This window comes from Boleophthalmus pectinirostris, unplaced genomic scaffold (genome assembly GCF_026225935.1).
Source record: "Boleophthalmus pectinirostris isolate CB_2022bp ecotype Guang Dong unplaced genomic scaffold, ASM2622593v1 HiC_scaffold_5, whole genome shotgun sequence".
Taxonomy (NCBI): Eukaryota; Metazoa; Chordata; class Actinopteri; order Gobiiformes; family Gobiidae; genus Boleophthalmus; species Boleophthalmus pectinirostris.
The window spans coordinates 26820601-26838760 of NW_026571404.1; the positions used below are offsets into that span (position 1 = coordinate 26820601).

Sequence of the window (18160 nt, forward strand, 5' to 3'; positions counted from 1 at the left end):
GTAATACATATATACACTGTATATGTATCCAGTTGCATTGCATTATTCACAATATGGCTCCACATGCCAAGCTCTTTCATCTGGCTGCTCTGTGAGAATGAATTCTCCTTGCAATACAAACACAACAAAGAGTCCAATATTGATTCTTGCATTTTGATTTTCCTCCTGAGACAATTTGCATTATATTGATTCAAGTTGATGGAAGGCTTCCGTTGGTATATACTGTGTATGTGAACATGAATAAATAACCATTGTGTGGATAAGTGGACCTTTAGAGATATGTGTTTGGCTTAGTATTGTATCTGGTTAGCACAGAGAGGCTGTTGAAAAAGCCCAAGAGTCTCACACTTGCCTTGTGTGTTGCTGACACTGCAATGTCCAAAGACAGTTTGAACTCCCCAGTCAGTCCAGTCTCCCTGTGTTAAAGATGCCAAGCAAAATATGAGAGAGGTGCAAGGAGGCAACAAGACACACACTCAAATGATTGTTTTTGTATAGATAATAGCTGTTCAATGAGAAGTGATGACTTGAAGCCAAAAATGTATAGTTACTGTATAGTTATACAGTATACTGTATAGTTAAAGGGCCCATATTACGCTATTCTCTGATCTATGTTTTAATGTTTTTTCCTCATCAAAACAGACCTAGTGTCTTTTGTTACATTCACACAAATCCTGCATATTTAAGCTCTCACTCTGTTTTGCCTCCACTGAGTTATTAAAATCATTACACCTTCATTAGAATAATTTAGTTTAATTCAGCCCTGCATTGTCCGTCTCTACTGAACAAAAGTAAAATGTAGTTGTTAACTTCAAAACTACCACTTCATGACATCACAAGGTGGAGCAGAGGATTTTGAGCTTTGGAGATGTAAAGACACCAGTAATAAAGCAATACTCAAACATGTGTGAATAAAATAAAGCACAACTCCAGGTACGTTTTTGATGAGTTAACAACATTCCAACATGGCTTATAGCTCAAAAGAGGCATTTTTGCACAATATAAGACATAAGTTATATGTTTGAGGATAGATAGTTATATGTAATAAACATTGTTTGTGTGCTATAAATAAAACTAAAATACTGTAGAAAGGAGTGTGATAAAATTCCATAGTAAAGCATGTGATGACTTTCGTTTAGAATACTAACAATAGGCAATGGTTTTAACGCTATTAAATACCAGAAACCCTGCATTTCTTGGTTTCTGCCTGCAACACGCAACTTTTTTTTCTCTATTGAAATGGCTTGTGAAACTTTAAATATGGTCCATTGTTTATTTTTAGTTCAATAAGTCTATGAAACTGACAATGGTGCAGTGGTAGAAAAAAAAAACAACTTATTGGTAAGGCACTGTTAACAGTACCCTTCTCTGGACCTTACCTGAGTGAGACAGTCATTAGTAAGCGCTCTTCTTTATGCAGTCTATGCTTTCTTCACAGCAACAAGGTTCTGGGTAATGGACTGGAGAGAGGTGTAGAGTGTCCATCGTCTGCACCATTTCCCCCACCACTATAGACTGTATGCCTCCTACTAAAAAGACAGAGATGAAAAACTGGTTTTGAATTTGTGTGTGATTTTCCTAGTTGAATGCTTTGTTTGTTGAATTAAAAACAAAAACCTACCAGTCACTGAGAAGGGTATTGCAAAAGGTTGACAGATGTTGGGTTCCACAGAGCAAAGTCACTATCTTTTTTTTGATTAACCACTTTGCCACTTTATAAATATATAAAGATCATGTTCTATCAGTCTGTTAGCTGGGGTGATGTGTTTAGACCATATACTGTATTTATATAATCTATGGTTATGACAAATCTGACTGGGCTTCAACGTGAGTAATGTTTCTTCCATTTAATAACTTAATTGTAATTAAGCCATTTCCTTTGTTGACATTTAATTTAACGTCCATTAGCTAGCTCTGACAAAGAGGTTATTGATATGGAAAAGGGCCTTACCTTCCGATATGAAATGACTGACGATATTAGACCGGAAGCTGGACAGGTCCGTGCATCTGAAGAAGATCGTAAAAGCTAACACTAATTAGCCATGGATCTATTAAAATAAATAATAAATAGTAATTAGCACTGATGTTAGCTTTAGCGATCTTCTTCTATAGCTAACTAAGAAGTCCTAGCTACACAAAACAAGAACAAGTATTGGAAAAGTATAGAAAATTTGTATTATGCATTGTTATTGTTATTATAATGTTACTTATCATAATAATAATAACGTAACAATAATGTAACGCTTTACTTTGTAGCACATTTGTAATCTAGCTTTCTTGTAGTTCAGCTTTAATAGATCCATGAGCTTTTTGGCCCTGCCCTTACCTTTAGCGAAGCAAGTGAGCAACTAATGATATAGTTATCTGAGAAAGTTTAAAAAAGCGCATTTGCAATGTAATCTGCTTGTTATTGAGTATGTCCAATGTGCATTCCCTTAACATAAATAAAACTAGAAAAGCACTCAGAGAGCGCAGACGTCTGCCAAGGACTACAGTCCCCCTCATATTAATTGTGTTTTCCATAAATATTTGTCTCGTATCTTTCAATTTGGAATATGAAAGAGGATCCCATTGTCCATGATGAGTCAAATTTCATGGGGTTTGTTCAATAATTAACCGAGATATTGAGAAACAAAATTTTTGGCCCCATTTTCCACAATGTTAACTAAAATTTCAAAGTGATCCAGAATCCAGGATTTCTTCCGGATCACCCCCAAAATGAAATCACTTCTTCCTTTTCACATTTCCAACAAATCCTGAAAATTTCATCAAAATCGGTCCATAACTTTTTGAGTTATGTTGCTAACAGACAAACAAACAAACAAACAAACAAACAGACAAACGCCGGCAAAAACATAACCTCCTTGGTGGAGGTAATGACTGACTGACTTAACGGGCCTAACGCTATATTATGCCATATCCTGGTCTATGTTAAGGGGATCAGCTCTATGTTCCCTCAGCCCTATGTTTCCTCATTTCTAAGAGTTTTCTTATTTCCAAGATTTTTCTCAAAATGAAACTCTAATTCAAGTATTTTTTTTATTTTTATACCACATTTAAAGGGATGATTCGGAGTCATTTTAACCTAGGGTCCTTTGCACCATGACTTCTATAAAATATCTGTAATCAACTGCTGCTGGATAATAGATTGGGTGTAATACCAAATTGGGAGAAATAGGGATAAAATCTTATCCAAATTGATGATAAAGGGAAAAAAAAAACAAAAAAACTTAGAAATGAGGGCACATAAGATTGAGGGAAGATACGGCTGTGGCATGCATAAGCAAGCATAAGGTTCCACATCACAAACATACCTGAAGTGTGTTTTGTTTGTTTCACACATGTTTCTCACACAAATTTTGCATGTTTAGGCAGAATTTTTCTGTCAAATAGAAAACATTCTGTTCCACTTTGTGATGTCATGTGGCAATTTGGGAAGTGCTCCACAGTGTTTTTAAACTCCTTACATCTTCATTATTACAATCATTTGAATGATTGCAGACCTATAATTGCCAGTCTCTTCAACCAATTATAATTAGCTTCATTAAATTATGTAAATGTTTTAGTGTATAGATTTACAGTTTATAATTTAATTTATAGTCAACAGAGAATGGTGAATGTGTTACTACATGTGCATTTAACTAGTTAAAAGAATGTATTTTATTCATATGTTCTGCCATTCCCTACGACCTAATAAAGAATGCACATAACCCCTTAGATATTATTGTTGGGTTTGTGCCTTGTCACATAAAATTGCATCCTTTGCCTGTCACAACCTGTAAAATCAATCAAGTGTGAGGATGGAGCAGCTCATCAATAAAAAACGTCTTGTTTTTCTCCTCAGTGCTGATAGATCGTGAAGTTACCACCAGGCTCAAAGGGGATCTTGGATCGTGAGCTGGACAGCCACATCACCACTCTTTGTTGGGACAGTCTAATATCTGTGTTGCCTGCTGTAAATCCACTCACACATGTCCTATCGCACGCACACAGGCGCACATGGTTGGTTCTGGACTGCTGTTCTGCCAGCGACATCATCACTCTCCTTCCAGCCTTGTCTCCATGGAGACAGGCTTCCAGAGCTGCTGCTTCAAACCGTTGTGAATCAGCACAGACTGAAGAGGGGAGGGGCGGCCTCTTTGTGTTTAAACATGACTAAAGGAACAAGATGAGCCCTGTGCTCCAGCACAGAGGTGATCACAGTACCACTGCAAAAGGTAAAATCTCTAGTGCCTAATGTTACAAATATTTGATACTAAAAGAAAGCACATTATACCAGTCACTGCAAGGCACTAAAGCCTGCTGATTTCTCTACCTTCACCCTGGGTGTATTGATTTAATTTGACCAATTTTGTCTGCTTAAAGCAAAACTCCATTTAATGTCCAAAAAACAAACAAACAAACAAAAACTAAAAAACACCACTATTTAAATGTAACAAAAAGATGTTTCCTCGTGGTTATTACTTATTGTATAAGCTGCACAACAATTTAGCATGATTTATTGAATATTTAATATTCATATAGCCAATGTATGATAAGATCATGAATGTGACCTTTTGCGAAAAGTACGTGCTTTCTTCATGCAATTATTACAGATGTAATGTTTCTAAATAAAAAATGATGCAAGTTTGCTATGTGTGTGCCACAGAAGGAGCTTCTAATAACAATAAAGAGATAAGCAAAGAGAGAGCAACTTGAGCTGAACGGTGAAATTCATTTGACAGTCTCCAATTAGCGCCATTCAGAAAGACCAGTGGACCAAAACGCAGCTTACTTAAGACCAGAAGTATAGACCTGGGTAAAGGCAAGAACAGAGCAGGAGTCAAGTGCTGATGCAATGATTGGTTTGCTGAAAAAGACTGCTTTCTTGGTTGTTGAGTCAAATCAACCTCTCAGTGCCATGTGTCAGTGCAGCAGAAAGACAAGCAGAATCAGCTCTAATCCTTCATGATAAATGCACTAACAGCTGGACACTTCTCCACTCAGGACAATGTCAGAAGTGTTTAGTGAGTCTGTTTTCGGGCTGGGGTAATAGATCTGCCAGAGCCACTGTCTGTTTAAAGTTGTCTTTGAGGAGCAGCGGAAGAGAAAGCTTTCATGGGCTTAGCACCTTCACCTTAACTAGGAGTCTGAATGAGCAACACAGTCTTCATCACATTTAAAGACACACTCACGCAGAATAAAAATAAACGAGAGCATGCAAGCAGCCCACATTCACATCATACCGTTTATGTGTACGATTACACAGGAAGTGGCCTTTGAGAAAGGTCACAGATTTTGAAAGAAAAGTATAAGTCTTATATGAAGTAAGCTACCATGATAATCTATAGCATTTATGGATACTTTTGTTATATGTGGCTAGGCAGTTTGCTAACCAATACAGGTTTAAAGTTGTTGCTCTTTTAGATTAAAATATTATATGGAAATGTCATTTTTGGTGAATTTATATGGTATTAGCATTTAACCAAATTTGCATAAAAGATACTCCGGTGGCTGTTGAAAGGCAAATTAATTCAGCAATGTGAGCAACAGATATCGAGTTTGTTACTGTGGATTCAAAGTCAGAGTGTTTTTATGTCTACGTTTAAAATAGAATCCTATGAGTATGGGCAAGTCAAGGCATAGATTTATGGTATGGACATCAATTAACGGGAACAAAAAGAAAGAGAGTGCGAGAAAAACAATACGTCACTCCACTAACTGCCATGGTGGAGGGTGAAAAACAGGTTGAGTGAATCCCAAAGTGAACCTAGCCAAGCCCTAATGATTATAGAAGATTGCTTTGCCTTTGACGTAAATGAAGCAAGCACAGACTAAATAGACCACAAGTGCCACACAAGAGCTGTCGAACAAAGGAAGTCAAATGCCAAATCCGTCTATGGCCCCGAGGAACATTGTTGTATGCCATTAGTGCTTCTGTTTAAACATGAGTTAAAACATCAGTGGTGTTCACCTCTTGTTGTAACATACACAAAGCTTTTTCCACGTATCTCTTTTACTTGAAGACTTGATAATGCGTATTACTATAAGGACTTGCAGACTATTTGTTAGGAATGAAGTTAACAAATGATGTCATTATGTACGAGCTTGAATCTGATTATCATATTGGTGGGACGCGCGTGGCATCTTTGACTTCCATAGCGATGAGGGTTACTTTGATAAAAGAAAAGCAAGTAACATTGTGAGAATATTTACACACAAGATTGTTCAGGTACTTTTCTCAATAAACTAAACAGGACAGAATTAGTATTTCTGTCAAAGGCAAACCCCAAGGGCATTTCTTTCTCACACATTTTTTTTTTTTTCATTTGCATTAGCTCACAGAAGCTCAGCCAAGGCAGGCGCACAAATGATCAGGCAGAAAACATGATGAGAGAAGAAGGCAGTATCACAGGGTTGCTATGGTAACCACACTAAACCGGCATGCACTCTCCATGGCAACGGAGAGCTGATGAGGGGATACAGTGGAGTCGGTATCGAGGCCAGGAGATGGGCTACAGTAGGCCTTCGTGTGTGTGTGTGTGTATTTTTAAGGGACAATATCATAGACCTACAACTACTCTGGTAGTTTTACCTAGAATAACCCAAGACCCATGTTCTACTTGGCCCAGAGCCATGTCTGGAAAGAAATCTAAAACTTGGTTGCTAGTTCTATCTTAGTTTGCAGGGAATTTGGACATAATAATATACATATACAATTAAATACATCTTTGTTTGTCACGTGAACACAGGATAATCCCAGTAAACCAAATTTTAAATATACTGCATCATTAAAAGGCATGAGCTACAAAAAATGACAGAATTAACCAATAGCTTGAGAAGCTATTCAACCCTCTACAGCACATATCATATCGTCAAAAATCTCTATGGCAAAGAAATTGTACACACCATAATTATTGAGTCCCAAAATATATTGTTCCTGGATTCATATATTGAAGCTGATATAGTAATTATCGTGACAGATCTACTTTGAAGCTCATTTTATTTAGCTAGAGCTTATTTAGATAGTGGGATAGATACTTGGATAGTGTTAAGGGCTCTGTGAGGATATTGTTTTTAAATTTTGCCAGTGCCTTTAACATAATCCAGCCCTTTCTGAGAAGCTGCTCAGGATGGGTGTCAGCTCCTCCATTGTCTCCTCAATTACTGACTACTTGTCAGGCATGCCTCAGTACGTGCAGCTGAGGACCACCCTGTCTGATACTATGGTCAGTAATGTAGGAGCTACCCAGGGTACAGTCCTGTCTCCATTTCCGTTCACTCTGTACACCTCTGATTTCCAGTACAGCTCCGGATCCTGCCATCTATAGAAGTTCTCTGATGACTCTGCAGTGGTTGAGTGTATCAGAGATTAACAGGAGCTGGAGTACAGGAGACTGACTGCAAATTTTGTAGAGTGGTCCCAGGCAAACCATCTCCTCCTGAACGTTGACAAGACCAAGGAATTGGTGACTGACTTCAGGAGGTAGAGGACACCAGTGGAGCCTGTCACCATATAGAGCCATGATGTGGAAATAGTGGACTGTGAACAACGGGCTGGACTGGAGGGACAAAAGTAAAGCTGTGTAAAAGAAGAGCATGAGTAGATTTTACTTCTTAAGAAAACTCAGGTATTTCAAAGTGTGCAGCAAGTTACTGGAGATCTTCTACCAGTCTGGGTTGGCCTGGGCCCTGTACTTCACTGTGGTCTGCTGGAGGAGCAGCACCAGTAAAAGGGACATTGGACGGATTGACAAATTGTTCCGTAAAGTTGGTAACATAATCGGCTGTGAGCTGGAGACATTTGTTACAGTGAGGGACAGGAGGACACTGAACAAACTGCTCTCCATCATGGACACTGCTGCTCACCCACTGCACCAGAGGGACAGAGGAGCTCATTCTCAACAGGCTCCTACAGCTCCGCTCAGACAGTGAGAGCTACAGGACTACATTTATACTGTACTCCATACAGATGTACAACAACTCACCTTTATGGAACATATATACCTGTGTTACTGTCAATCATCATATCATCTTTGCACTGTTTCCTTACGACCTCTTGTATATAACTGTGACATACTCTATTTGTTTTACGATATTTGTTTTTCATTTACTGAACATATATTTATATAATTTATGTCCTCTTTGACACCAGTGTCTTGCTACTTTTGTTATTGCTACTTATTTAGAAGGTTTTTTTGTTTTTGTTTTTGTTTAGTTTTTTACCATTTTCATATGTTTTTTACTATTTGTTATTGTAAAATGATGCGTGTATGATGTGTAATGTGTGAGTTACTGTGTCCAGGTAATTTCCCTTTTGCATCAATAAAGTCTGCTGAAGTCTAAGTAGTAATGTCCATAATCCAATGTTTTTTTTTCCCTCTGTGGGCCAACCATAGTGAGAGACTGAAACTGAGATGATGTAGTCAAAATTAAGATAAGAAAGGCACTTGTTTTAGTGCTACAGCGAGCATTCACCTCTGAAAAATTACTAAAGAGTATGCATTACTACTTTATCTAAACAGCATTCAGAGTATCAAGTCATTAATTGTTATAAAACTTCAAGGCCTATTTCCACTTAATTTTTCACACTGAGTTATATGTAAATGGGTTGAGTTTAATAAAAGGTGAACTTTGAATGATGAATAAGCTTTAAAAGAATAGCAGCACAGATACGTTCTGATTTTCTACTGTAGCTATTTATTATGTGCAACAATGGGCCTTGCTTAATAAAGCCACAGATGGTTCAGAAATGACAAATCGCCAGACACTAACTGCTGATGCAACAAGGCCATAGCCAACTGTGCTATCATGGGTTTCTACCAGACAAGGAAAAAACCCTAAACTCACAGTCTATCATCCTGCCACTGAGTCTCTCCAGTCCCCAACAAAACCATTTATTTGAAGAGTTTTCTTGCAATTTCTCGGTTGGTTACATACAGTTTTTGCCAGGAAGGATTTTCTGTTCTTTTGCTGAAATTATAACTTATCACGCTTCATAGTTTACTTTTAGCCTATTTTAAAGTCAATATTTTAGTGATTTAGGAAAGGACTACAACAACTGAGTTGGGGTTGCAAGTGCCCATATTACACTATTTTCTGACCTGTTATAATGTTTCCTCATCACAAACATACAACAAAACACAATGAACCAAAACACAACTCCATGTATGTTTTTGAGGAGGTAACAATATTCTAACATGACTTAAAGCTCACAAGAGTCAGTTTTGCATAATATAAACCCTTTAATCTGCATGAAGTCGTACATTTTTTTCTGTCTTAGTACATGGACAAGCCAGGCCTCATGTGAAATTTTAGAACGTCCAGAGCTGCAGAGGCTGTACTAGCACTCATTAGTGATTGGCTGTCGGTGCTGGGGTTTTGGTAGTGAGTGTTAAGATCAATGACTCCTTTTAGGTTTAGACAAACTGTATTTTGTCATTGGAACTGGCAGCCAAAATGAGAGAATGGAATGGTATGCTATATCATGGAATGCTCATTCTGCTCTCTGGATAATTTAACCAAAACACCAAATAACAACATAAATAATTTAGCAATGTACAATGTTTGCATAATTAAGAATAAACTAATATTAGGCTATAGTTATATCAGTAAAACCAATGTATGATTTGAATATGTATAATGTTCATATCTGAGGACAGAAATAGTCCAATTTTCTACATACCTTCCCTTTCATTCATATTAACCTGCTAGTTGTAGCCTCCAGTGTAATTAAAGAAATGCATGAATGAACAGCAACATCCATTTTTAGCTGTCAGTATTCAAATCAGATGTGCTTAATGGGGTTTTGGAAAGGACAGAACAGTGTAACTCTGCACTCAGAAGTTGAAGGGCCCATATTATGCTATTTTTGATCTGCTAAAATCAATCAATTAGTCTTTATTTATGTTATTTCCACATCTAAACATACCAGGACTTGTGTTTTGTTTCATTCACACATGTTTAACACAAAAAAACTGCATATTTAGGCTGAGTTCTTCTCTCAAACAGAAAACACCTTGCGATGTCATGTGGTAATACAGAAAGCACTCCACTGCGTTTTTAAACTCCATACACCTTCTGAATCATCTGAATAATTTCAACCCTGGAATTGTCTATGACTAAGGAACACAAGGTAAAAGGTTAACTCAAGGTTAACTTGAAAATGACCTCTTCTTAACATCACAAGATGGAACAGCGCATTTTGAGCTTTGGAGATGTAGACAGACTAAAAATAAAAGATTATTCAAACATGTGTGAATGAAACTAAACTAAATTCCAGGTACGTTTTTGAGGTGTTAGAAACATAATAACATGGCTTAAAGTTCACAAGAGTTCATTTTGTGTACGTTAAAAGGACCTTAAATATTTTTGCTTTCCTGACTCGTGAACTTGTGCAACATTTAAAATTGTCAGCATCATATACATTCCTAAAGCATTCTCTGATTCATAGAACTGTCAGTGAAGCACGAGCCTTTGAAATCTCTAATTTGAGCTCGAAGATATGAATAATTCGTCGACACTCTTATTGAGCCACCCTGGAGCGACGCTGTCTGTCGCTGTCTGCTCCAAGAGGAACCGTGCAATAATGGGAGCAGGTGGGTGTGGCAGAGCCTGAGTGCCCAAAACAAGCTCACGGACGCCATCTATTGACGATCACAGGCACTCACCAACGCCTCTTAAATGCAGTTATGAGTTATTTCCTTATCTAAACAGAAAAAGTGTCACTGTCACCCATAACCAATACTATCTAATAATTTATGCAAAAATAATAATCTCACAGAAGCACTTATTTAATTATCTAGCTGCCTTTACATTCAGTATTTCTCTCAGTGTTCTTTGTTTTGCTGGAAAAGCTCAAAGTATGTATATTTGGATATGAATACCAAAGAGTGAGGCTTTAAAGTAAACAGCTTATTTATTCCACAGATCAAAATGTGTCTTTCATCCATGTGTTGGCCATGCAACTACTTCTTCAGAAACAAAACTGATATCACTCTTAAATTAAATTGCATACACACCAACAGACACAACTGATGTCATATATTAAATATAATGCACAAAATAGAAAACTAGCATTTATCGTTTACATCTGCACACAGTCTCTGAAGTGATTTATCTTGCACATTTGGATAGTTAGATTCATTTACACAAAGTACCACTTATCATAATTTTGCATAATAAATAGCTGACATTTAAACTCAACTGCTTCAGTTTGAACTGTCTGAACTTCTGAAAAACAAACACAGCCTGGAGTGTATCAAAATGTGTTTTTTAGGGCTGGTGCGTGCCTTTACTTTTGTAAAGTATAAATGAAACAAGTGGCCAGGGAGCCCCTGAGATTAATGCATGACAACTGACTGCATGGTGGTCATGAGTCACCAAGCAACACCATCCCATTATAAATGGAAGTATAGCCTCATATCCATTAACAGCGAATGGGGTCAGCTTTTTAAAAAGTCACCAAAAATAATTTACTCCATTTCAGATAGCCTTTCATAACTTGTCTCCAATAATTAAAATCTATTTTCCTCCAATTTTGTCAACATAAGTACATATCATGTGTTCTCTCAGCAGTTTTTACATAACCTGAATCCTCACCATAAAAATGATGAAAAATTATCACTTGATTACATCCTTTTGACACATGTGTAACAACTGTGCTTTTACATCTGTGTTTCACCACATTCTTTGACATAGATTTCCCGATTAAACAAAGCATTAATGCTTAACTGCAATTATTGCTCCACTCTTTATACTTTCTCAGTACAAATTTGACATTTTTCTCATGAGAACCTCTTGGACAGATACGAACAAGCCAGAACTGTGTGGATGTATGCCCCATGCCACAAGGCTCTGTCCAGGTGAGGTCAGACACACAACACATAATCTGTTCATCTGTTACATCCTCATTTCGGTCTTCACTTCCTGCTATGCAATATTCAGCCTTCGGACTAGACTCTGTTCTAATCCAGTCGTATATCTACAGATCCCTCAATGTTGCAGGAGGAAATTGGTTGCCATGTTGATATCATTGTTTGAGGCTCTGAGGGCTTCAAGGGCATCGATCCTGGAAAAGCCCATTTCCACTAGCCTTGCAACCTGCAAAATAGCGAAAAGCTAGAGTTACAAAACATATTATTATTAAATGTACATTATTTCTTATATTATGGATATAGACCAGGGTATATTTTAAGCTTGTTGCTTGTTCCTGTCTCATGTTGATATTTTGGGAGACACCACTGAGCAGCCAATTAGCAACAGCTTCCAATTTCTACTGCCAACATAGCACACATGCATGCAAATTATAAGAAATAATATTACAAGCTGTAGCAACAACATCCAAGCATTAAGGGCTTATATGATTTGTTTTTATCAACTAAAGAGTGTTTATGCTAGTTAAAAGCCCTCTATCAGAATTCTTATCTATGGACCTGAGCAAAATTTGCCTTGCCGCAATACAAATATATTGTATAAGCAGCTCAAGCAAAATAAGTCTGCTGTGTGTGATCTGTATCTACTCAGAAAGCACTTTACTGTTCGATAATGAGAAAATGTGTGTTAGCATGCTATTTGTTGTTAGCAGCTGTCGTCACGGCAAAACTCCATTCCACTCCACTCTGGTCTTTGGACCACTGCAAACCGTTTAAAATTTAAATCTTTTTCATGTTTTTTAAAACAGTACAGATCAGGTTAAATAATCCAACTACAAAATGCATATTTGGCTAGGAAAAAAGGTCACCTGTTCTTCAGAAGCAGGTAAGTTGTCTAGCTGCGGTTGCTGTGTAGAGGCGTGTGCTTGACCCTGGGGCTGAGGCTGTGCGGTGGGATGGTTTTGTCTCCTGTGCCGCAATGATGGAAACAACCTAGTCCACTGTAATAGACCACCCTATACAGTGAAGATAAGAGATAATGTATATTTAGATACAACATTGATGAGTGTAGAAGGCATGACTAAGAGAAGGTTTATGGTCTTCAGTACTTGAGGCTGAAGCCTTGCATTTCTTCGGGCCTCATTGTACTGAGCAAACAGCAGCTGCTGGTCGAGCATGTCCATCCTCTGTTGCCTCTGGATATCTAGAGTAGCTCCCATCCCTATAGGTGTTTCACTGACAGGCTGTGTACCTTGAAAACAAAAAGGATGAGAGCAATAAATAGTGACCTCAATCGAACTTTTCAAACATACGGTTTTCCCCAAAATGAATTTGTGTGACATTTACTTGAAAAAACAGGCTCCAGGGTACAACGGCCCAAACGAGAGACCCAGGCAGGCACAAATACAAACTTTTGCATCTTAAGAAAATTGCAGTGATACAGGGCACCTGATATCTGAAAAAAAGAAAACATATATGATGCATATAACTATTTTTCTAGACCTGGGTATGTATGTGTAGATTATTTTCTTACCAGACCACTGAGAGCGAGAAGCCACATGAAAGGACTGGATGTCAGCAGCTGGACAACAGAGCATACATTACAACAAAAATAACAATACAGACTGAGAGTGTATGGAAGATAAAATAGTTAAACTCAAGAGCCATAACTATACACACCTGCAAGCCTACAATATAAACCAGAGACTTATTAGTGATGTGGATTTGACCCAAGATCTGGGTCACTGGCATCCTGGGGATTGAATTATAAAAAGGCACAAAAAGAGAAAAGACTGGTGCCAGCCTGTAAAGGGAACAGTGGATATAGGATCATTATGAGGATTAATTAAATTATTGAAAATGTGCTTTTATATTCAACAACAATCATCTTACTGTCTGTAAGATTTAATAATCTACTCACATTCCAGCAGGCAGTTCTTCCACCTCATAGTCAAAAAGAAACTCAAAGACCTGTGTCAGCAGGAAGTCCATCAGCGCAGACAGAAACCAGGTGCCCAGCAGGAAAGACTATAAAATGTATTGGGGTGAGTCAAACAGCACTTCACTGCTTCCAACATCAGTTTTACAAGTCAATAGAAAATTCTCTTACAGCAAACTTGCGGGTACCAAACCTCCTCTCAAAAATGCGGAAGTTGTAGATAAGTAGACTACTACAAAAAGAATCTTTGATGTCGAGGCACACGATTCTCCCACATAGTAATCTCCAAAACTATGGCAAAAATACAACAGTGAAATAGAAATGCTTACTACACTCAGTCTGCTTTCATATATACACTGATGTTTCAGATAATATAACTTGTGTAGCTCTTATGTTTTAATAACCTTCAGAAGACACATTAAATACAGTTCTATTAATTTATTTTGGACACCCTTTTTATTAGAGCTCATGTCCCCTATAGTAACTATGGAATAGAGCTGGTTAGAAAACAACAAATAGGGTAAGAATTCCAGTGTCAAAGCACACCACAGTTTTGTTATTTGCTCACTCACTTGGAGCTAGCTATTCATTCATTTAGCTTCCACTTATATGCAAGATTTTGAGAATCTTTTTGCATTTAAAACACATAATAAATTGTTCTACATGGTTATGGCAACTGTCCTAATTGTCCTAAAATCCCATGGATTGAATACCTTCAGGGTGCAGTTACAGTTGACCTGTTTTGTCCTTGGTAACAGATAAGTTCTGATGTAGACATGGTTCAGTCCCATTCCAGTCCTTTTTTAGTCCAGGTTTAGACACAATTTTGATATGATGTGTATGCAAGTGTAGTTCATAATCATGCAGATGAGTGGCTTGAAGGTGACAAACCTGATTGTGCTGAGTAATGGCCTGCAGATTGTACTCAAACATGTGCTGGTACTGTGGCAGGAGGGTGAGCATCACAGTCAGCCCATTCAACACCAACAACAAGCCTTTGGACAGAGGAGCCTTGTCTGCAAAAAGACAACAATGATTAGCTCAGTTACACTTTGTTTCCTCTTGTATAAATACGCTGCAATTACTTTAAATGTTTGTCAAACAGACTGTGACAACACTTACATAGGCCTAAGTGAAAGTATAACCAAAAAAATCCTAACTACTGCAATATAAGGAATGAATACAGTTCATATACTGTGTATTAAAAGTCCTATATTACGTGAATTTGACTCTTGTGAGCGTTAAGCAATGTTAGAAGTTATCTCCTCAAAAAAATACCTGTTGTGTTTTGTTTCTTACACACGTTTGAGTGATCCCTTATAATTAGTCTGTCTACATCTCCAAAGCTCCAAATGCTCTGTTCCACCTTGTGATATTATTTAGTGGTAGTTTTCAAGTTACCTTTTGTTCAGTAGAAATTGGGAAGTCCAAGGCACATGACATCACAAGGTAGAACATAGTGTTTTCCGTTTTATAGAAATATGCTAGGTTTGTGTGTTAAACATGTGTGAATGAAATAAAACCCAACTCCAGGTATTTGAAACAACATTTCAACATAGATCCAAAAAGAGCGTAATATAGGACCTTTAAGCAAGCACTTCCGTATTCCTGATAAGAAGTAGTAAATGAATGACAGGATAATGCTAACAGCTAAACGCTAATCACTGCCTCTGGAAATGACAGATATATCAACAGTACCGGGGACTGCGACAAGCTAGCATTACTTAAAAGATCAGGATGATGTACTTACAGAGGCCCCGCGACCCCGTAGTAGTAAACATGGCGAGCAGAACTACTACAAAACCAATACGATCAAATATCTACAAAAGAGAATAAAAGACTAATACTAAAACACCGAGCGAAAATTGAACTGGGGATCCATGCTGACAAGGAAGCAGTTAGGGTAAGAGAAATCTGCTATGGAAGCTCTTAAAGCCCAAAATAAATGATTGCATGAAAACTACATTTAAACACTTGAGGGCGCTGTTACACTTCTTACCCAAGCCGCAGCAGAGTGACCACATGGGTGACCACCTGTCCCACTGCTGGTTGTCCGTCCCGCAACGCCCTTTAGGTTAGGGAATTTAGTTTCTCAGTAAAATGTATTACAAAGTGATTTTTCATAATAGGTTAAGGACAGTGGTTCTGGAATAAGAGGTAAAATTTGAGAGTCACATCTTTTCAGGAATAAACTGCAAATCAGGCCTATGCACTCTGAATTATTAATACCTTATTGTGCTCATGGAGATGTTATTGCTTCACCTGGAATTTTCCGTGAGTCAAACTGACTTCAACAGGCCAAGTTGCAGATCAGACAAGCTTGCTTGGCCTATAGTTATTATTTACAGTATATATTTTTTTCAAGATAGCTTATTGTTGAAGCAATGAAAATGTTTTTCATGCTATACTGTGGAACATTTTAGGCAATGCAATAACACGGAGGCAAGCAGACGGCAGAGCCCCAACCAGAAAAGCAACGCAGTGCCCTTTTGCGTAACCTTCTTACGTCAAAGTGTAGCTGTTCGTTCACGGCAGTCACCCCCTCATTCCAAAATTTAAGATTAGGATAAGTAGCTTTCAGTAAATTATGTAACTTACATTAAAGCACTGCTGTGTAACTCTTAAATATACATAGAAATGTATAAATTACTCTTACTTGACCTGGAGATGGGCCTCTCTCTTCTTGTTTCCATAAAACATTGTTCCTTTGGTTCAATTGTCTGTAGCCACACTGACTGCTAGTCTACTACCGCGTTTTTTGACAATTTGCGGCCAATTATGCCAATTAGCCTATAAAGCATTAGTAAATGAAATAGGCCTAATAGGTCAATGCCATAATGAGACATAAAAAATCCAGTACATTAGGCCTATATTTTTCCTGTACAGGACCTGATAATTGTACTTTGGACCTTGAGTATAGGATGAGACTGCACAAAGTTTTCATTGTGGTTCTTTGAAATTATGCAGGCAGTGTCATATCTTGTCAATGTCCAGACTCCCTTTTTCAGAGGCCTTGCTTTGTCCTACACCACAAGCTGCCAGCTTTAGTCACATCAAACCATGTGTATACCTTCCTCTCAGTGTGTTATTACTCTAGAGGCAATTGATCCGATGCTTATGTTACGACCAAGTACATTTGAAAAGATATGGTGAACAGCTGCCTAATAGTGTTGCTTTTCCTCATCATGTACAGATGCAGTGGTGTGTTAGTTCCCATTGGTTAGTTCCCAGCCATTAGGTCTATTTGGCTGCCCGTGGTCAGATGTGACTGCAAAGCAGAACTCAGGAACAGCTTGCTAATTGTGTTTCAGACCTTCTCTGTCACTGATGTAGGAGTAAGGTCTAAAAAGGTTGCTTTGCCCCTGTTCTCAATCAAAGATAATCAGATTAAACAGCACAAAGATGTGTGTACATGTGTGTGTGTGGGGTGCGTGTGTGTGTGTGCGCGCATGTGTGTGCTTACCAATAAAGAGACTCCAGATTTGGAGACAGCCTTGACTCCTGCTGTTTGCTTTGTTCATTAAGAGGAGATGAGCAGATGGTTTGCTGGTCTGTTGTGCAGTGCACACATACGGGTTCACACAAATGCACATACACACATGCATGCTCTGTCCTGTCACCTTAGCTTTATCCTCCATTTATCTTTTCCATTACACATCGCTCGGCAGGACAATGCAACTCTGTGAGTTGTGAGGCAAATGTGTGTGCATGTGTGACAGGAGAAAGAGAGATACGAGCAAGCGTGAAAGAGTAGCACAGCGCTGAATGAAGTCACAAACCTTTTTAGTCAGGACAGCTCTGAGGTGGTCATCTGAAAGCTGATGGCTCATTCTCTCATTCATTTATGTGAATCATTGCTATTCAGGTGTCAGCGACAAAGGTATTGTTTTATTCCTGCATCACAGCTTATCAGCCAGAGTCCAGGAAATGGCACATTGAATTTTTAGACAAGCGCCCATTAGAATACAATCTGTTAATGCAACTCTTAACAGAGTTAGGGCTTTGAAAAGTGTAATGTTTATTGAAGAAATGATCTCTATAGAGTTAATCTAACCAAAAAGTTCTGCTCCAATTATAACTTATATGTAGATTATAACTCCAGACTATATTTAAGATAATATAAGTTTTCTTTTAAAGCAACATTTGCATATGGCTGTTAGTGAATTTCTCCTCAGGGGCCACACACAGTAGAAGAAGCCCATCACACAGGGAGATAGTGCATTGTCAACATGTTTCACTAAAGGACATCTAGCATGTGACCCTTCTGGCCTCCCCCTGTCTGTGTGTCAATACTTACGTGTATGCTTTGGAGATGCAGCTAGAATCAATGACACATCTCCCGCTACACTCACAAGTGCAGCCAGCGTGT

General features: G+C 38.1%; 1 protein-coding gene across 1 annotated transcript; it reads right to left on the reverse strand.

Moving 5' to 3' along the window:
- Window positions 1–10872: 10872 nt before the first annotated feature.
- On the reverse strand, window positions 10873–15715 carry ubac2 (UBA domain containing 2). The gene is made up of 10 exons (XM_020921359.2): window positions 15542–15715; window positions 14683–14807; window positions 13963–14082; window positions 13774–13880; window positions 13533–13656; window positions 13387–13434; window positions 13200–13308; window positions 12962–13104; window positions 12722–12868; window positions 10873–12081 (listed from the first exon to the last, which is right to left on the reverse strand). The coding sequence occupies exons 1-10, from the start codon at window positions 15570–15572 to the stop codon at window positions 11974–11976; spliced, it is 1062 nt and encodes a 353-aa protein (XP_020777018.2). The 5' UTR covers window positions 15573–15715; the 3' UTR covers window positions 10873–11973.
- Window positions 15716–18160: the final 2445 nt, after the last annotated feature.

Bases quoted from the DNA above. Each gene is read 5' to 3' on its own strand.
- ubac2 (XM_020921359.2), bottom strand. From the start codon at position 15,572: ATGTTTACTACTACGGGGTCGCGGGGCCTCT. The intron at 13,881-13,962 runs GTAAGAGAATTT...TACATTTTATAG, and splicing joins TTGGTACCCGCAAGTTTGCT to TCTTTCCTGCTGGGCACCTG. The intron at 13,309-13,386 runs GTAAGAAAATAA...TCTTTTTTTCAG, and splicing joins TTCTCGCTCTCAGTGGTCTG to ATATCAGGTGCCCTGTATCA.